Genomic DNA, 19,988 nt, shown 5'->3' on the forward strand with positions numbered 1-19,988 from the left:
GGAGAGGAATAGTGACACAGAAAAGAGAGAGAGGGAGAGAGGGGTCGGGGGGTGGGGTGGAGAGAGCAGCCAGCCAGAGTGGGGAGGGGGGGAGGCAGGAGATAAATTGAGGGGGTAGGGGCCAAGGTGGGGCCACGGGGAGAGAGGGCCCCTCCCCCAGAATACAAAATGGGAGGACAGGTGGGGGCTGTCCTGGGCTTGGGGGGGCAGGGAAGAGACGGGCGATGTGGGGGGGTGAGGTCAGTAGTAGGTTTCCTTCTCCACCCAACCTGGAGACAAAGAGAGAGAGAGAGACATGGAGAAGGGCATAGGACAGAGACAGAGACAGAGACAGAGAGGAGGGGGACCGGAGAAACCGGAAGGGAGAGGGAGGGATGTGGGGGAGACAGAGAGGTCAGCACAGTGCTCTGCCCCCCCACCCCTCCACCTGCGCCCCTGCCCCCCAGCCTCGCCCTCCAGCCGGTGAGCCCCCTCACCCCCCGGGTTCCTGCGCAGGATGAGTTTGCGGATCTCGTCGTAGACGAAGATGAGGAAACTGTAGGGGAAGGCACAGAACCACCAGCTGGGCCTACAGAGATGGGAGAGCAGGAGGGCGTCGGTGAGGGGTCGTCCCGGGGGACAGAGAGGCGGAGTCTGGAGAACAGGAGGGCCACCCTGGGGGGGATTCTCCCTTGCCCTCTGGCCGGGGCTGCGGGCTGCGGCCCGCGGCCCGCCGAGTGCCCCTCTGTGAGGATGTCCACCGGGGGGGCTCAGTGGCATCAAAACAGAGACCGTGGGGCGCCTGGCCGGCTCAGTCGGTGGAGCAGGCGGCTCTGGATCTCAGGGTTGTGAGTCTGAGCCCCACACTGGGTGCAGAGGTTACTTAAAGATAATAAAATCTTTGAGGAAAAAAAAAAAAAGAACAGGGACTGTGATGGGGGGGTCCCCAAAGAGACAGCAGGAGAGGTGGGGCTTGAGAGCCACGTGGGGTGTGTGAGGATGTCCCACAGGGAAGGCTCCTGGGAGGATCCTGGGGCAGGCGGCGGGGAGCGCGAGGGGCACTCACTTGAGAGGGTACATGCGGAGGGCCACGTCCATCCCAGGGCAGTAGGACAGGAAGGCGGCGAGCGCCGTCTCCTCAAATAGCCCGAAGATCAGGATCTTGTTCCTGGTGGCACAGGCAAGGCTGGACATTACCCGGCCCCCAGCCCCCCAGGGACAGGCACAGCCAGAGGTGCACGGAGACAGACAGACAGCCCTGGGCTCACACGGACAGAGCGACGAACAGGGAGACAGAGAGATGGCAACAGAAGAAAGGCAGACCGACAGAGACAGCAACACACAGACAGGTGTGGAAGGGGGACCCCAAGTGACACCCTCGCCCCCCCAATACACACGGAGGGACAGATGGAGAGAATCCACGATAGATGTGACCACGCGAGAGGAAATCACTCAGGGGTAAAGACAGACACACGGATGGGACAGAACAGAGCCTCGTGCCGCCGGCCCTCACTTCATGCCCTGCTGGAAGACTGAATTCCTCCGGGTCTTGCAGATGATCAAGTCGGCCCACTGGACGACCACGATGCTCACGAAGAAGGCCGTGTGGCACGTGAACTCCACCACTTTCCTCTGCTCGTACGTCTGCAGGAGCGATGACAAGCATGCGGGGCGGCAGTCAGCCCCAGCCCGGGACCCACATGCCCCCCCACCCCCGGTCTGCACCCCCTGCACCGGCCCAGGGCAGGCGGGGGCTCTGTCCTGATGGGGCCTCCCCTCTGTGGCTGGTGAGGCAGAGCATGGCCAGAGGTCACGAGCACCTCGGTGGGCTGGGCCACGGGCGCCAGGAGGCCCAAGCCCCGGGCAGGGGTCTCGATGCTGCTCCCGGGGCAGAGGGGTCGTCCTAGGAAGCAGCCCCCCATGGCTGGGACAGCAGACGGGAGCTCCTGCCTGCTGTGGGCAGAGGTGCTGACTGGGACACCCCCCAAGTGCTGCAGGGCCCACCCACTCACCCACTGCTGCCCGTAACTGTCCTCCAGGTCATTGACGGTGCGGTCGTCCCAGTTCAGCCGGATGCCCACCAGGTTGCTGGGCAAGAAGCCATTTTCTGCCAGGATCACGAAGTAGGAAAAGAAGCCGCCGAGAGCCTGGATCATTCCTGGAGGGGGGAGGAGATGAGGAGAGGCTCAGGTCGGGGCCAGCAGCCAGCCCAGTGCACCTGGGAGGCCCTGTGAGACTCCCACTGGGAGCTGGGGGGAGGCTACCTCAGAACGCACTGCGGAGCATCATCTGAGGCTGGGCTCCCGGCGTGCCACCTGAGAGCGCCACCTGGTGGTGAGCGCCTGCCATGGGCCACCTGGGACAGGAGCCTCTGGGAAGGGACTCACCTGGGGGCTCTCCCCCACCTGACCCAGGCCACCTAAATAAAACCCTGGGAACCCCCCAGGTTTTGGTCTGACAGGCTCCCCGATGCAGGAATGATCTCCCCGGGCCTCTGACCACCACCATTGAAGCCTCTGCTTTCTGGGACACTCCCAGCAATGGGGAGCTCAGCACCTCCAAGGCTCTGCACGTGGTGCCCCCAGCAGCAGGGTGAGGAGGAGGTGGCACGGGATGGGGGTCACTCCTGCCCCCAGAGCGCTCACGGGCTGATCTTGTCTTGTCCACCACGGAGGGGGATTGAGCAGGGGGCTCTGCAGTGGCCAGCCTGGCGCCAACCCTGATCTGCCACTCGGTGTCCCATGTGCCCCTCAGATGCACCCCCAGGCCCGTCCTCCACCTGTCCTGGCCCTACCTTGGGGAGCACTACCCTTCTGCAAGTCACTCCTCCCAAACCTCCAGCACCAAATCCTGCTTTCAGCCCACTCATCCAACACAAGGTTCCAGAGTACCCACTATGGGGCAGGCACTGGGCATCCACCCATAAACCAGGTGGGGTCCCCCGTCCTCACCAATCTGCCCATAGGCCATGCTGATGAGCCTCTCATTGACCAGCTTGTCAGTACGTGGGTTCCTGGGCTGTCTCTTCATGATGTCACTCTCTGCAGCCTCGTATGCCAATGAGATGGCAGGGACCTGGGCAGGAGAGGCCATGTGAGGAGGAAGTGGGGGGCCCTCCCCTCCCAGGCCCCAGAAGGTGGCTGGGGCTCACCATGTCCGTGCCCAGGTCGATACAGAGGATGGTGATGGTACCCAGAGGCAGTGGGATGTTGGCCATGATAAACAGCAAGAAGGGTGTGATCTCAGGGATGTTGCTGGTCAGGGTGTAGGCAATGGACTTCTTCAGGTTGTCAAAGATCAGGCGGCCTGAGGCAGGGGCAGGCTCAGATCCCATCCCAGGCCCCCTGGCCCCCGCCCCTTCCCTGCCCAGTCCCCGAGTCCTTTCCAATCCACCCTCCCACCTGTCCACCTTCCCGCGCAAACATTCAACCATGGCACCCTGTTCAAATATTCTTGGAATATAGCCACTTGGGAAGACCATTTGGCAGTTTGTATTAAAGTTAAACACCCCCCTACTCTATTGACCCGGTAATCCTACTCCTAGGACTGTTTATGTCCACCAAAAAGCAAGTACGAGAAGGTTCACCATAGCATTAGTCCCCATAGCCAAAACCCAGAACTGACCCCAATGCCCATCAGCATGCAAGTAGATAAATGAGCTACGGTCCCTCCATACAACAGAATACCACTCAGCAAGAAAAAGGAATGAGCTGCTGACACACCCAACTCCACGGAGGAATTTCACAGATGTCATGTCGAGTGAAAAAAGCCAGACACAAAAGCACTCATATCGCATGACTCCATTTAGATGAGGTTCAAAACTATTGTATGGTGCTAAAAGTCAGAATACAGTTTATTTCTGGGAGGGGAGCTATGGGCCGGAGGGAACCTGACGAAACCCTAATGGGGCTGGAAATGTCCTTTATCTCGGTTGGGGTCTAGTGGTTGCATGGGTGTACACGTGTAAAAATTCACCAAGCTGCCCAGCTTACTGTGCGCACGTCATATCTCAATACGAACTCAATCAGCCCAGTGTGTATAGAGTAAAAAGAAGCTAGGGGCACCTGGGTGGCTCAGTCAGTTAAGTGTCACGTCATGATCTTGGAGTCCAGGGATCAAACCCCACATCGGGCTCCCTGCTCGGTGGGGAGCCTGCTTCTCCCTCTGACTCTCCCCCCTCTTGTGCTCTCTCTCTCTCTCAAATAAATAAAGAAAATCTTTAAAATAAAAAAAAAAGAAGCTAAAGATTAACCCAGCCAGCACTGCCTCCCACCCTCTCGGGTGCGCTGAGAGGCATGAGCAACAAGATAATGTCATTCACGTGGAACAGAAAGGCAGGCTGCACGGTGGTACGAATGGTCTGATCACCTTTGTGTAAAAGTAAGACCCACTCTTTCCTATTCCCGCAGTGCATCCTCTGCCTTTCACAAACTGCTGGTGTCTCTTCCTAAAGTATTCATGGAGGAAATGATGATTGAAATGTGCTTCAACATAATCCAGGGTGTATGTCGAGACGAAACAAGATGGGCCATGAGTGGTGATGGAGCTGGGGGATGGGGACGTGGGGGTCCACTGTGCTCTTTGCTCTGCGGTATATCTAGAATTTCCCCTACTGGAAGTTAAACTTTGTGGGGGTTTTTTTTCCCCCACCTCCAAGAGGCCTGCCTTGCCCACCCTTATCTGGGTATGACCATGGTTATTATCTATCATGCATAGCACTTGTTGGCTTCTCAGCACTTGCCACAATTTACAACTATGTTTGTTATGTTACGATTCATTTGTTAACTTGTCTAAAGCTGCCCCTCCCAGCTCCTGGAGGGAAGGGACCCTGTCTGCTCTGCTCCCGACTCTCTCTCCAGCACCAGGCAAGAGACACAAGGTAGCAGCCCAGTGCATGTCTGGAAGGTGTGACCGGTGTGTCCATAAGAGTGTGCACTGCATACACATAGATGTCTTGGGGAAGGAGAAAAGATTAACCACGATGTCTTCTGGGACAAGGAGGCAAGGGATAAGAGCATTTAATTTGTCACTTAAGGCTCTCTTTTATCATGCATTATTTTTTTACCCTGGGGACATTTCAACCGGGAGAGAGAAACTGGAAGAAAATGCACCACAGCATGAATAGTGATTATTTCTGGATGGTGAGGTTATGGGTGATTCCAATTTTCTTCTTAATGCTTGTCTATATTTCCTATAATTATCGGGAATTGCTTTGATGATCAGAATAAAATTAAATGTGAACAAGCTCCATCTGTGGCCACATCAAGGCCCATCAGGAGGCGGCGGTGCCCATCGGCTCCGCAGTCTGGACTCAGTGTTCCCGGCCCCAGACACCAGGTCCGGCCCCACACACGGGCCCCCTCACACACCTTGCCCGTGCACGCTCTGTCCCTCTGCCCGCAGCTCCCTTCCCTGGCACCCCTCTACCTGAACGTTCCAACTCGGCCCTTGGGACTCCACATAGTGATTCCTATCCACTCTAGAAGCTTCCTTTGCCCCCCTGACCCCAGGCTGGGTGAGGGGCCCCCACAGGGCTCCCGAAAGGACCCTCGGCTTCCCCGTGGTTGCCCTTACAGGCATTTTAAAAATGCTTCTACGTCTGCCTCGCCTGCCAGACTGGGCCCCAGAAGCACGTCAGCTCAGCCCTGCCCCCAGGGAGCCCCCAACCCCACTGGGCAGAGGAAGACTGGAAAGGACAAGCTGCAGGCTCCACTGGGGCTCGGAAGGATTCTGGTGTCTTCCTACCGCGCATTCCGCCACAGCCCTGGCCGGTTCCTCTTGCCCTTCTTGGGGCCTCTGGCAGGAATCCCAGTCTCCAGGGCCTCCCTGGCCAACTCACCCTCCTCCACACCCGTGACAATAGAGGCAAAGTTGTCGTCCAGCAGAATCATGTCCGCTGCCTGCTTGGACACGTCTGAGCCGGCAATGCCCATAGCCACGCCGATGTCAGCCTTTTTCAGGGCGGGGGAGTCGTTCACACCATCCCCGGTCACAGCCACGATGGCTCCCTGCAGGGAGAGGGGGTGAGGATGACGCCCAGAGGCCCGGCCCCAGCCCCCTCCTCCGAGGGGGGCCTCAGCCCAAGCGCACCTGTCTCTGGCAGCCTTCCACAATAATGAGCTTCTGCTGGGGGGACGTGCGGGCGAAGACAATCTCGGTGTGGTTCTGCAGGATCTCATCGATCTGCTCCGAGGTGAAGTCCTTGAGATCGGTGCCATGGATCACGCAGGCCTTGGCGTCCCTGGGAAGAGCAGAGGGCTGGTCAGGGCATATGGGGGTTCATGGACAGCCAGGCAGGCCGAGCCCACAAACAGGAGAGGCAGGAAGACCGGGCTCTGACACCGAGGCTCAGGAGGTGTAAGTGACTTGCCCAGTTCACACAGCTCGTGAGCAGGGAAGCTCGGATGCAGCCCTTCCCCACGCTGCCCGTCCTCACACGTGCAGGAGGCGTGGCACCCAGGTGCTGAGAGCCGAAGGAAGGTGGACAGGCCGTCCCGGAGGGAGGCCGGAGTTGGGGGGGGGGGACGGGCCTCACCGGGGGTTGACCTGGCTGACGGGAATGTTGAGCCGGGCAGCAATGTCCTCCACTGTCTCGTTGCCCTCGGAGATGATGCCCACGCCCTTGGCGATGGCCTTTGCCGTGATGGGGTGATCACCCGTGACCATGATGACCTGCGGGCATTGTTCGGGGATGGTCCAGCCTCACCGCCGGCCCCCCGGGGGGCCCCGCCTCCGCCTCCCCGGCTGCCCCAGGCCACACCTTGATGCCCGCGCTGCGGCACTTGCCCACTGCGTCGGGGACGGCCGCCCGGGGCGGGTCGATCATGGACATGAGGCCGACGAAGCAGAGGTTGTCCGTGGTAAAGTTCACGTCGTCGCAGTCGAAGGCAAAGCCCTTGGGGAACTGCTCCTCGGGCAGGTAGTAATGGCAGAAACCTGATGGCAGGATGGGGTGAGGGCATGAGGGCTCCAGCCTCGGACGGCCACCCTCCCCGCCCACAGCTCTCGGCCGCCAGCGTCCCTGCTGTCAGGGCAGCCCCAGCCGGGGGCGTAGTCTGTCAACATTCATCCCCTAAAGATGCCTTCCCCTCTCGTTCATACACACACTCGCTCATTCATTCATTCATTCATGATGCATTCTGGGAGGGCCTATTCTGAGCCAGGCTCCGGACAGCCTCACGCCCCTCCAAACCCTCAAGGGCTCCCCCACCAAGTCAGCCCCACCCGAGGTACGCACCCAGCACACGCTCGCCCAGGCCGCCGAGCTCCAGGTAGGCGTTCTGGAAGGCCTCTTTCATCTCCTCGTCCAGGGGCTGCTCCTTGCCCTGCAGCAGGATGGTGGAGCAGCGGTCCAGGATGCGCTCAGGGGCGCCCTTCATCACCAGCAGGTACCGGTTGTCGTTGGGGTCCTCAGTCTCGTGGATGGAGAGCTGTGGAGAGGGTGGGGGGCGGGCATGCCTGAGCCTCGGCGGGACCCAGCTGGGGGAGGGGACGGCCCCCACCCTCCGCCCAGAGGCATGGGAGCCAGGACAGACCACAGCTGGGGCTCCCCCAGAATGCAAAACTCTCTGCCTCAAACTCTCTACCCAAGAGATCTCCATCTGGTTCTCAAAGTCTCTCCCAGAGATCCCGGCTCACCCCTGCCCATTTCTGTCTCTCCATCTCACAGATGTTTCTGCCCATGGGGCTCGCTCACAAAAATCATGGACATCCCTAGGATACATGGCCCTCTCCCTGCCTCACCTGGCTTCCTCTCATCCCACATCTGACCTATCACCAAATCTGCTCAGCTCATCTCTCAAATACACCCAGATTCTGACCTCTTCTCACCTGCTCCCCTGCCCTCCCCGTCCGGCCACCCTCATCTCTCATAGGGAATATCACATTGAGTCTCTGTGTCTGCCCTCCCCAGCCCATAATACTTCCTCCCCACAGCAGCCAGGAGGATCCTTTAAGAAATGTGAGTGAGTGGAAAACGGGGCAGCCACTTTGGCAAATAGTCTGACAGCCCCCCAAAAGGCTACAAGTAGAGTTACTAGATGAGCCAGCCATTCCCAGGGACACACACACCCGAGACACACAAAGTGTGTCCACACAGAAACGTGTGTGTGAAGTTCCCAGCAGCATCACACACAGTAGCTCAAAGGGGCGAATGACTCAAATGTCCGTCAGCAGATGAAGGGATCAACAAACTGTGGACTATGCAGACAACGCAACATTACCCAGCCACAGAGAGGTCCGGAGTACCGACACACACCACAACGTGCGTGAATGGACCTTGAGAACATCACACGAAGTGAAACATGCCAGTCACAAAACACCACGTATCGTAGGATTCCATTTATACGAAATGTCCAGAATAGGCCAACGCATAGAGACAAGAACGTAGATGAGTGGTTGCTTAGGAATCAGACGAGATGGGGGAGGAGGGGGAAAATAGCTAAGGAGTGTGAGGCTTCTTTTTGACGTGATGGAATGTTCCATAACTGTGGAGCTGATTGCACGTATCTGTGAATATACCAAAATGCTGAATTACGCACTTTATGTGGGTGATCTATGATATATGAATTATATCTCAGTGAAACTCTTTTTAAAAACATGAGTCAGGTCCCATCTCTCCTCCGCACAGAGCCCTCCCGTGGCTCGTGTCCCTCTTAAAAGTCCACACCTGAGTCTTCTCCACGGCCCATGAGCCCAAGAGGACCTGGCCAGGTACCCAGTGCCCTTACCTCCAGCACACTCCCTGGCTCCCTGCTCCACCATCCTGGCTGCCTGGCTGTTGTTCAGACACATCAGTACACTCCTGCCTCAGGGCCTTTGCACATGCTATGCCTACTGCCTAGAACACTCTTGCCCCAGACACCTGCAGCCAGCATATTCTGTACTTCCTCATGCTTTTGTCATCGTCTGTCTTCTAGCACTAGACTGTCCGTTCCATGTCCACTGTTTCACTCACTGCCAAAGGTACCCCAGCACCTAAAACATGCTCCTGACGTGCGGTGGCTGTTCAAGCAAATATTTGTGGAATGAATGAGAGCTCTCCGGCGGGTCCCCACTCTCTGCTATAAGAAGATCTTTATTCCTCTGCCTCCCACTCCGGCAGAGACCTTGCTCTCACTCCCTGGGTCAGCCTGTTCCTCACCTAACCAGGCGGACACTATCATTCCCATTTCACAGATGGTGAAACCAAGGCTCTGGAAGGTTAGTAACTTGTCCAAAGCAAGGGGGGCAGTGGGGCAGAGGTGACCGCTTACAGGCACGACCGAGACACTTAGGGCCAGGCTAGCTCTCCTAGACAGCCCTGGAGTACCTGGTATTTGTTGGTGGAATTGAAGGGAATCTCAGCCACTTTCTTGTTACGTTCGCGCATCAGCTTCACGGAGCCAGACGACAGTTCGATGCACTTGAGCAGGGCGGACTCAGAGGCATCCCCAGCCACATCCCTCTGGGGGCACAGAGGGCCGTCAGAGCAGAGCAGTGGCGGTGGCCACGGGCAGGGCCGAGGCGAGGGGGGCAGCCGGACCCACCTTGAGCACAGGGATGTTGTCCTGACCTCCCTTGAAGACGGCGCGGTTGCAGAGTCCAGCGATGTGGGACAGGGCCACCCAGGTGTGCGAGCTCTTGTCGAACGAGGTTCCTGAAGGAGGCACATGTCCCCTGTCACAGCGCCTCGGGGCCAGACCCCCTCGGTCCCCGCCGGGGCCCTACCCTCACCTGACTGGTCCTCCGTGGTGTCGGCCTCGTGGATCTGGTTGTCAAACCACATGTGGGCGACCGTCATGCGGTTCTGGGTGAGGGTCCCTGTCTTGTCTGAGCAAATGGTGGATGTGGAGCCCAGGGTCTCGACAGCCTCCAGGTTTTTCACCAAGCAGTTCTTCCGAGCCATGCGCTTGGCCGTCAACGTCAGACACACCTGGGGGGGGGCGCAGCGGGGGCGGGCCAGTCATGGGGACCGCCGGGCGGCAGGCTTGCACCAGTGATGCGAGCGCCCGCGACCCACCCTGGGTGGCCCGTCCAAGGAAAGAGCGCTGCCCCCGAACACCAAGCAGCAACAAGACAGACGCACACACAGAAGAGTGTTGCTGTCCGGCAACTCCATCCCAAGGCACGGACCAACAAAAGTGGGCTCGGATGCGCCCCCAAAGGCAGCTACTGTTCTGTGCACAGCAGCTTTCTTCCTAATCGTCCCGAACGAGAAACAACGTCTACTAACAGCAGAAGGGGGAAATAAACCGCAGGGGGAAAAGGTGGCATGATACACAGCAATGGGAAAGAGCAGGTCCGGCTTCTTGCACCTTCAAGGATGAAGTTCAAGAACATCGTGTCCAGCATAAAACTGAGCCCGAAGCAAGGGTTTGGACTCAATTATTCCGTTGCTATGCAGTACGGTGATGCTGCTGGAAGCCAGGGTAGGGGTAACCTTTGGGTTGGGGGGAAGAAGCCGGACAAGGTCTGGAGGGGGTTTCTGGGGAACTCAGTCTGCGTGCCGCCCACCTGCACGCGCCCAGACTCACAGCCGGGGCATCCATACGCGTGACCCCACATCTGTAAAAAGCCTTGGACCTACCCTGGCTTTGCACATGCTAATGGGGAAAACGCTGCAGGAGATGTTAAGTAAAAAGAATCAAGCAGCAGAAGAGAATTCCTGGGACGGTCTGGTCTATGTACTGTCAGCGCTGAGCCACAGGCTGGAACACGCCCACACCTGCCCGGGAGCGGTGTAGACGATGCACTTCTGTGGTGGGGCTGACTGCTGGGCAGCAGGGCAGGGCGGGGGCGTTATTTTATTTTATTTTTTAACTATTTTAATCTATTCTTTAGACTTTTTACCATGGGGGTGCACTTGCTTTTTTTTTTTTTTTTTAAGATTTTATTTCTAAGTCATCTCTACACCCAACATGGGGCTTGAACTCACAACCCCGAGGTCAAGAGTCATGTGCTACCCTCACTGAGCCAGCCAGGAGCCCCATGAGGGTGTACATCTTAATTGTGTAAGTTAACTTAGACAGTGATAGGACTGACGGGGCGCCTGGTGGCTCAGTCAGTTGAGCCTCCGACTCTTGATTTTGGCTCAGGTCATGATCTCAGGGTCGTGGGATCGAGCCCTGTGTCGGGCTCTGCGCTGAGCAGGGAGTCTGCTTGGGATTCTCTCTCTCCCTCTCCCTCTCCCTCTGGCCCTCCCCCTGCTCACTTACTCCCTCCCCGCCACCTCTTTCTCCAAAAAAAAAGAAAGAAAGAAAAAAAAAAGAACATGATAGGCTGTTAGCCCTTCATGCTTTGCAGTGTGCCTCAAGATTTTTGTTTGTTTCGTTAAGAAGGCCTTCTGAGTCCCCAGACCCAGTCATTCAAGACCCAGGAGGCTCGGCCCTCAGTGTGCCAGCTGTCCGCCTCAGGAACATGGCAGTCAGGCCCCCAGCCCCCGCCTCCCTCAGACGTGGGGTTCCGGGCCTTACAGTGACGGTGGCCAGCAGGCCCTCTGGGACATTGGCCACAATGATGCCGATGAGGAAGATGACAGCCTCGAGCCAGGTGTATCCGAGAATGAGGGACAGGATGAAGAAGGAGACGCCCAGGAAAACGGCCACGCCGGTGATGAGCTGGATGAAGTGCTCGATCTCGATGGCGATGGGCGTCTTGCCCACCTCCAGGCCTGAAGCCAGCGTGGCAATGCGGCCCATGACAGTGCGGTCACCGGTGGCCACCACCACGCCGCGAGCCGTGCCTGGGGGGCCAGAGCAGGGTAGGCTGAGCTGGGGATGGGGTCTCGGCGAGGTTCGGGGGGCCCCGAGCCCCAGACGCACATCCCTCTGTCTGGACCAGCCCTGCCCCAACATGGGTGCCCCCACCACACCCTGCCGCACCTTCCACGCAGTTGGTAGAAAAGAAGGTAATGTTCCGAGTCTCCAAGGGGTTGTCGTGTGTGCAGTCAGGAGAGCGGGTCTGAGGTTCCGATTCGCCGGTCAGGGAGGAGTTGTCCACCTGAGGGTGGGTGAAGGGACAGAGGGCTCAGCCCTGGGGTCAGGGAGCACTTGTCCAGAGGACATGGGGCTGAGGCTGTATGCATGGAGGTCGTAAGGAGAGGCCTGGACACCTGGGTGAAGGAGTGGTGGCCGGGGGGCTAGAGGTTGGGCTCTTGAAGGTGGGAAGCAGAGGCTTCTTGCCAAGGTCTAAGGTATTGATGCGTCTGGGGGGTGGGGACCAGGGGTCTGGATTCCTGGATCCTGGCGAAGGTGGGGCTGGGGGTCTGACCCATGGGTCTGAGGAAAGAGCGGGGCAGGGCCCTTATTCTTGGGTGTGAGGGAGGAGAAGGCTGAGGGCAAGACTTCTGGGTTTGAAGGAGGGGAGGCTAAGGGTCTGGACCCCTGGTCTGAGGGAGGAAGGTGTCGGGGGTCTGGACCCCTGAGTCTGAGGGAGGAGGGGGCTGGGGGCCTGGGCTCCTGAGTCTGAGGGAGAAGGCGGCTGGGGCCTAGAGCCCTGGGTCTGAGGGAGGAGGGGGCTGGGGGCCTGGACTCTTAGGTCTGAAGGAGGAGGGGGCTGGGAGCACGATTCCTGAATCTGAAGGATGGGGGTTGGGGGCCTGGACTTCTGAGTCTGAAGAAGAGGGGGCTGAGAGCCTGGACCCCAGAGCCACTCCAGGAAGGACAGAGCTGGGCCCCAGGTCCCGGTCCCACCTTGCAACCATGGGCTGAGATGATTCGTAGGTCGGCCGGGACTCGGTCTCCACCCTTGATCTCCACCAGGTCCCCGACCACCACCTCCTCAGCGTTCACCTGCATCTTCTCACCCTCTCGGATCACCAGGGCTTGCTGGGGGCCGAGTGGAGAAGAGTCAGTGCCCCAGCTCTCCGCCTGGGCTTGGATGGCACACCTCACCCCCAACCTCCTACTCCCACCTGACCCCTTCCGGGACCCCCCTCACCTGGGGAACCATGTTCTTGAAGGACTCCATGATCTTGGAGCTCTTGGCCTCCTGGTAGTAGGAGAAGCAGCCGGTGATGATGACCACAGCTGCCAGCACGATGCCCAGGTACAGCTGTGGGGGGGGCACAGGGTTGTACCTCAGAGCCGCTCCCTACCAGCCTCACCCCGAGATTTGTGGAATCCGGGAAAGAAACCCTGAGTCAACAGGAGCGGGCGGGGGGGGGGGTCCGTATTTATGTGTCTGACCCCAGGTTTTGTCTACTTGAGGGTCCGTGTGTCCTTCTGCCTGTTCATGTTTGGGTCCCTCTTTCCGCACATGGGGTGTGTTTGAGTCTCTAGGTCAGCCCATCTCTCGATTTTGTGTGTCCACCTGTCTTTCTGCCTGAGTTTGAGAATCTGAGCGTATGCTATTATCCATCCACGTGTCTGTCTGTGCTTAAGTCAGTGTGTCTGTCTGACAGTCTGCATGCCTGGCTTTAAATTTATGGGACTGTGTTTGAGTCTCTGTATGTGGATCTCTGTCTGTCTCTCTCTGCCTGGGTCTGAGACTCCATGTCTGTCTATCTGCCTATTTGAGTTTTAATCTCTTTTTTTTAAAGATTTTATTTATTTGACAGAGAGAGACACAGCGAGAGAGGGAACACAAGCAGGGGGAGTGGGAGAGGGAGAAGCAGGCTTCCCGCTGAGCAGGGAGCCCGATGCGGGGCTCGATCCCAGGACCCTGGGATCATGACCTGAGCCCAAGGCAGACGCTTAACGACTGAGCCACCCGGGCGCCCCTTTTTAAGTTTTATTTATTGGGTAATCTCTACACCCAATGTGGGGCTCGAACTCACAACCCCAAGATCAAGAGTCGCACACTCCTCCGACTGAGCCAGCCAGGCACCCCGGGTTTTAATGTCTGGGAATACGATCTGTCCGTGCTTGACTGGCAGGTTTGTCTGTCTGTCCCCAGGCTAGGCCTGCAGCTCTGTGTATGTCTGAGTTCCTCTGTCTGTCTGTCTACGTCTGTGTCCGTGTTTGTGTGTCTGAACTAGGCGACTGTGTCTGAGTCTGTGGCAGGCGTGACGGTGTTGAGTCTACGTGTGCGCGCACGTGCATGTGCAAGGACCTCCACGTGGCCAGGGTGCGGGTCTGTGTTTATGCGCACGTGTCCCCCTGTGTGTCCCCTGCATTGGGGGATGGGTCCTGACAGATCAGTAGCTGGATGTCTGGCTCTCTACACCAGAGTCCTGACTTTTGGGGGGGGACCTTTCAGGCCATGACCACCTGGTGGTGCCTGTCCCCAAGGCCACCGAGATCACAAAGCCTTGGGACAGAGCCTCAGCTCACACACCCCACATGGCACACAAGTTACTTGGCTTTGCTTTTATGCAGGTCCGATGACACAGCTGGAGAGTGGGCTTTCAGAAGCCGGAAGGGGCAGGAGAAACGGGGCGGGGTTTGCGTCCCTAAATGTCCCGGCCCTGGTGCAGGGCAGGCTGGAGGGCACTCACATTGTCGCCCGAGGGGTCGTCCTCTGTGCCCGCCTGGATGCCATAGGCCAGGAAGCAGAGGATGGCTCCAATCCACAGCAGGATTGAGAAGCCCCCGAAGAGCTGGCGGCAGAACTTGACCCATTCTGGGGTGGTAGGCGGTGGTGTGAGCGCATTGGGCCCATCCCGGGCCAGGATCTCTTGGGCTTTGCTGTGGGTCAGACCCTGGGGGACACAGGACTCACACAGGACCCTCCCTGAGCCAGCCTGGTGCCCCAATGCTTCACAAGCACCCCAGGCACCCAGGACTCAGGCCCCCAGCCCCTCCTCCCTCAGACCCAGGAGTCCAGACTCCCAGCCCCTCCTCCCTCAGACCAGGGGTCCCAGCCCCCAGCCCCTCCTCCCTCAGACTCAGGGGTCCAGGCCCCCCGCCCCTCCTCCCTCAGACTCAGGGGTCCAGGCCCCCAGCCCCTCCTCCCTCAGACCCAGGAGTCCAGGCCCCCAGCTCCCTCCTCCCTCAGACTCAGGGGTCCCAGCCCCCAGCCCCTCCTCCCTCAGACTCAGGGGTCCAGGCCCCCAGCCCCCTCCCAGAGGTGCTCCTCCTTCGGGCCCAGCCACACCTGCACGCAGTCCGTGTTGTATTTCCGGCACACCTCTTCCACCGACATCTTGTGCTCTGTCTGAGGAACAAGAGTTTGGGGGGAGGCAGTGAGAACCAAGGCCTTTCGGGGGCTGGGGCAGGACCTGAGAGCATGAGGCCCATCCCCAGCCACAGCTCCACTCTGGGAGGGTGTGCGGGCACGGAGGGTGGGGCTTACCATAGCCACCTCCTTCTTGAGGTCATCCAGGTCCCTGCGCTCTTTGGTGCCCTTGCTCTTCTTGGGCGAGCCCTTGTCATCTTTCTTGTCCTGCGAGGTGGCGACACGATAGCTGTCAGAGCCACCAGACTGCGGGCGAGAAGGGGTTACAAGGGGGACACTGGCCCTCCGGGCCCCACCCTCACCCTGGCCTGCCTCCGCATCGCATCAGGCAGGGGCTGGCTCTGGGGGTCGCCGGCACCTCCCTGTCTCTGCCCCGTGTCTCTGGGTGGTTGTCCCTCAGAACCCGTGGGTCTCGTCTCTTCGACTGGCCTCACCGTCTCTGGTGCCGTGTTATCTCTGGGTCTCTGTCCCCGAGGGTCTCTGTCCGGGTCTGTCTGTGCTTCTGTCTCTCTCTCTGTTTCTGTGCCTATCTCTGTGGCTCTCTCTCCTTCAGTCACTTGGTGTCTCTTTGTCTCTGTGTATGTCTCTTCCTCCCTCTCCCTGGGCCTGTCCCAACTCCCGGAGTGTCCGTCTCTTGCTATGTCTGTCTTCCTCTGTCTCTGGAGCTGTCTCTCGAGGTCTCTGTCCCTTTCTGTCTTATTGTTCTTTTTTGTCTCTCTGTCTCCTACCTCTTTATCTCTCCATCTCTGTCTCCCTGCTCTATCTCCTTCATCTCTTTATGTCGTCTGTCTCTCTGCCTCTGAGTCTCTCCGCATGTGTCTCTGTATAATTCTGTCTGTCTGTCTGTCTGATCTCTGGCTCTGTAGGTCTCTCTGTCTCACACAACGTCTGTCTGCATCTCTTGAACCATCTCTCCCCACGTCTGGCTGAATCTCTCTCTGGGAGAATCGATGTGTCTCGGGATCTCAGACTGTCTCTGAGTGTCGGGATTTCCGCCTCCGTGTCTTTCCCCGTCCTGCTCTCCGCCTCTCTCTGTCATGAGTCTCTGTCTTCAGCTTTCGAGCTGTGTGTCCTCTAGAATGCTTGGCGTGTCTCTCCCTCTCTGCCTGTCCCGTTTCAACCGCCGTGTCTATCTCTGGCTGTCTCACTCTGCGACCTGTCTCAACATTTCAGTCCTTCCAGCTCCAGGTCTCCCCGCCTCTGTCACTCTCCCCGTCTTCTCTCCCCGGCTCTTTTCCTGGGCCCCTTTCCCCAGCCCCATGGGTGTCTCAGTCTCTGCCTCTCGAAGGACCCAGCTAATCCTGGGAGACCGCACAGGCCTGGCAGGGACAGAGGAAAGGGTACTGCGGGTGTGGCTCACAGCTGGGACAAAAGCCCGGGACGCAGCCTACTATGCACAGGGATGGCGGCCTGGCTGGACACACAGCCAGTCCCGAGGGTCTTGACTGACAAGCTGTGGGCCCTGGCCTCTCTCTCGGGGCTTGGTGGCAGCCACAGACAGCTCTGAACAGGGGATGGGCAAGGTCAGGTCTCTGGAGGACAGACTAGGAGCTGTCTGGGATTTCGGGTACAGAAGCCCCAGGCCTGGCCTGAACTGGATGTGGTGTGAGGGGGTGAGGGAGGTTCCAGGCCGGGGGGCTTGGGCAGATGGGGAAGGCAGTGTCCCCGGAGGCTGGCAGGAGGGGTGAGGCGAGGCCAGGTGCTGGAAGAGGGCTGCTGACAGATCCTGCGGGCCCAGGGCCAAGCCGGGATCCCAGGCTCAGGCAGCTCAATGCTAATCCCCTCATGACCTTGTAGCGGGTTGAGCTGCCTGCTGCCGGCCCCCAGACCCAGGGGCTGAGCCTGGGGGTTACTGCAGCCTGGAGGCCTGGGAGCCTCTGAGAGGGTTTCAGAGGGTGGGGGGGAGGCTTGGCCCTGGGCCAGCCCTGCAGCAGCACTGCGTCTGACTCAAAAGCACGTCTCCACTCCCTGTGCCAGGAGGGGTCTTACCTGCCCACGGCGGGGGCCCCATGGATGGAGAGATGTGGAGATAGAAGGTCATGGGGTCCAGGCAGAGAAATGAGGGGGAAGGCAGGAGAGGAGAGAGATGGGGGCCTGGCAGGAGTGCGGGAGAACACCAGCAGCCCACCCCTGAAACCTTAGGGAAGGCTGGGAGCTGATGCTTGGAGGAAGCAGGGGCTGGAGGTCTGGACCCCTGGTCTGAGGGAGGAGGGGCTGAGGGCCTGGACCCCTGGTCTGAGGGAGGAGGGGCTGAGGGCCTGGACCCCTGGGGCTGAGGGAGGAGAGGCTGGGGGCCTGGAACCCTGGGCTGAAGGAGGAGGGGCTGAGGGCCTGGACCCCTGGTCTGAGGGAGGAGGGGCTGAGGGCCTGGAACCCTGGTCTGAGGGAGGAGGGGCTGAGGGCCTGGGCCCCTGGGTCTGAGGGAGGAGAGGCTGGGGGCCTGGAACCCTGGGCTGAAGGAGGAGGGGGCTGGGGGCCTTAGACTCCTGGGGCTGAGGGAGGAGGGGCTGAGGGCCCTGGACTCCTAGGTCTGAGGGAGGAGGGGTTGGGGGGGCCTGGACCCCTGGGTCTGAGGGAGGAGGGGCTGGGGGCCTTGGACTCCTGGGGCTGAGGGAGGAGGGGCTGAGGGCCCTGGACTCCTAGGTCTGAGGGAGGAAGGGTTGGGGGGCCTGGACTCCTGGGTCTCAGGGGGAAGGGTTGGAGGGTCTGGACCCCTGGGTCTGAGGGAGGAGGGGCTGGGGGGGCCTGGACTCCTGGGTCTGGGGCAGGAGGGGCTGGGAGCCTGGACCCCTGGGTCTGAGGGAGGAGGGGCTGGGGGGGGCCTGGACCCCTGGGTCTGAGGGAGGAGGGGGCCGGGACAGCCCCGTCCCTGGCAGGCAAGCCTTGGGTCCTGCGTGCCCTTGCTATGACCAGACTCCCTTGGGGGCGGGCTTCCATCTGTTGGAGGGGGAGCCGAGGCTTTCCCAGTCAAGGCAGGAGGCCCAGATGGGCGCACTGCGGGGCGGGAGCACCTCTGAGGGTGGGGGACACGCCTGTCTCGCTGCAGCGAGTCTCTGCATCTCCTCACCATTTTCCACTGTCCGCCTCCCCCTGACACCCGCCAGCTCACACAGCTTCTGCACCTTGGCCAGCCTCTGGCTCCCCCTCTCAGGGTGTCTGGAGCCTTCATCTCTGAGCATCTCTCTCTCTCCACCTCCCCTTTTGCTCTCTGCCTCCTCCTCCCACCCTTCAAGCTGACTTTGGTCGTCTTTGGATAGGAAATGTCTGTCCTTGGGTCTCCTAATCTCAGACTCAGTTTCTCTCTTTGTCTCTTGTATGTCTCTCCATGTCTTTGTCTCACCATGTCTCTGCATGTCTCTCTGACCGTGTCTCTCTTTGTCTCTACGTCTATGTCTCTTTCTCTCTGTCTCTTTCAGAGCATCTCTCTCTGTCTCTGCCTATTTCTTTCACTCTTTCCGTAGGGTTCTGCCTCTCTTTTGCAACCCATGTCTAAAGCGCCTCTCTTCTCCTGTCCCCTCTTCTTTTCCTAATGCTCCCTGTTCCTTCCCTGGGGCATTAGGTCTCAGTCTCCTCCAATCTGTCCACACCTCCCTCCCTCCATTCCACTTACCTGGAAGCCATCACTGACTCTCACCTCCCCCCCTTCTCTCTCCCAGTCCTCTCCCATCCAGTTCTTCTCCCCATCCCCCCTCGCCCACCCCAAGCCACAGATCTGCAGCCCCACCCCCCCACCTCTATCCCTGGGCCCATCAGCCTTCATCCGCCATCTTTCTCCCCATCCCTCATATTCCCTCTCCATTAGCCTTTCCCATCCCGACCCTCTGTCTTCCTCCTACCCAGCCCACCCGCCTCCATCTCCCACTCTCCCCCCATGGCCCCGCCCCAGACACGCAGGGAGAAATCCAGGGCTGCAGAGGGGATCAGGTGGTCAGCCAGGGAAGGAGGCGGCATCTGCTGGAGAGACTCACAGACAGACAAGGACACACGGACACAGAGGCAAGGGCATAGCCAGACATGCACCATACACTCCCCCACCCCCCCCCCCCCCACATGTGTACACATGCACCCTCAGCCAGGCACTCAGTCTCGCTGCCACGGCTCTCCTGCTTCTCCCAGCAGCCCCCCCCCCCCATATCAGCTTCCTCAGATTAGGGGATGGACACACACCACAGTCCCAGGCCACCCGCCGCACTGCGGAGCACCCCCACCCCCCAATCCAGGCCTGGAAGGAGAAAGAGAGGTCATCTGGTGTTCATTCCATAGCCTGGACCTGTCCGCACCCGGCCAGGGAAGCAGAGGGGTTTCAACACCCCCAGACACAAACGCCAGCTCTCAGACACACCCAGACACGAATGCAGACAGACACAACCTGGGCCGCACGGTCGCTGGCAGACGGTGCTGGCAGGACCTGCCAGAGCCCGGAGCTCACACACGCGCACACGCACGCATACGATGGAGCGTGCAACCGCACCAGGGCAGGCAGAGAGGGCCGGTCGGTGCCCCACGGACCCCGCACACAAAGACACGCCAACATACGCCACAGACCCCGCGGCCCCAGGCGGCCCCGCGCACACGCTCAACCAGCGGCACAACCAGACGGACGGGCCGGGTCCCGCGGACGTGGCCCCGGAGCGCAGGGGTCCCGGAGCCCCCGCCCCCCGCAGACACCCGATGTCACTGGACCCACAGTGTCGCACACACGCACGGCCCGGCCGGCCCGAGCACCTACCCCCATCTTGGCGGCTCCGGGGGAGAGGGGCGGGCGGGCGGGGCGGGGGCCGGGGGCAGAGGCCTCAGGGCGGGCTCAGGCGCGGGCTCGGGCTGGGGGGCCTCTGCAGCGCCCGCGCCTCGGTCCGCGCGTCCGTCCTGCCGGCAGCCCTCCCGCACAGAGTCTGCGGCGGCCGCCGCCTCCG

The 19,988-nt window shown here is 59.9% G+C and overlaps 1 protein-coding gene across 3 annotated transcripts; it reads right to left on the bottom strand.

Moving 5' to 3' along the window:
* Positions 1 to 134: 134 nt before the first annotated feature.
* ATP1A3 (ATPase Na+/K+ transporting subunit alpha 3) lies at positions 135 to 19,905 on the bottom strand. 3 transcript variants are annotated; one of them, XM_032388307.1, is made up of 23 exons: positions 19,445 to 19,624; positions 15,193 to 15,282; positions 14,995 to 15,054; positions 14,396 to 14,599; positions 12,898 to 13,011; positions 12,651 to 12,785; positions 11,841 to 11,958; positions 11,433 to 11,701; positions 9,694 to 9,892; positions 9,507 to 9,616; positions 9,290 to 9,424; positions 7,217 to 7,409; positions 6,740 to 6,915; positions 6,515 to 6,651; positions 6,070 to 6,220; positions 5,819 to 5,987; positions 3,131 to 3,285; positions 2,931 to 3,054; positions 1,992 to 2,137; positions 1,493 to 1,623; positions 1,046 to 1,147; positions 477 to 568; positions 135 to 269 (listed from the first exon to the last, which is right to left on the bottom strand). In XM_032388307.1, the coding sequence occupies exons 1-23, from the start codon at positions 19,607 to 19,609 to the stop codon at positions 241 to 243; spliced, it is 3,204 nt and encodes a 1,067-aa protein (XP_032244198.1). In that variant the 5' UTR covers positions 19,610 to 19,624; the 3' UTR covers positions 135 to 240. The 3 variants fall into 3 exon arrangements, with proteins under 3 accessions (XP_032244198.1, XP_032244200.1, XP_032244199.1); XM_032388309.1 differs by lacking the exon at positions 19,445 to 19,624 and adding an exon at positions 19,805 to 19,905 and having other exon boundaries at positions 137 to 269; XM_032388308.1 differs by lacking the exon at positions 19,445 to 19,624 and adding an exon at positions 19,805 to 19,825 and having other exon boundaries at positions 137 to 269; positions 15,193 to 15,321.
* Positions 19,906 to 19,988: the final 83 nt, after the last annotated feature.

Source organism: Phoca vitulina, unplaced genomic scaffold (genome assembly GCF_004348235.1).
Source record: "Phoca vitulina isolate PV1807 unplaced genomic scaffold, GSC_HSeal_1.0 scaffold52, whole genome shotgun sequence".
NCBI lineage: Eukaryota > Metazoa > Chordata > Mammalia > Carnivora > Phocidae > Phoca > Phoca vitulina.

Excerpts from the sequence above, each read along its gene's own strand:
- ATP1A3 (XM_032388307.1), bottom strand. The coding sequence starts at position 19,609 with ATGTTGGCGTGTCTTTGTGTGCGGGGTCCGTGGGGCACCGACCGGCCC. Across the intron at positions 6,916-7,216 it reads CCTGGGCGAGCGTGTGCTGG|GTTTCTGCCATTACTACCTG; the intron begins GTGCGTACCTCG and ends TCCTGCCATCAG. Across the intron at positions 6,652-6,739 it reads GCCGCAGCGCGGGCATCAAG|GTCATCATGGTCACGGGTGA; the intron begins GTGTGGCCTGGG and ends CAATGCCCGCAG.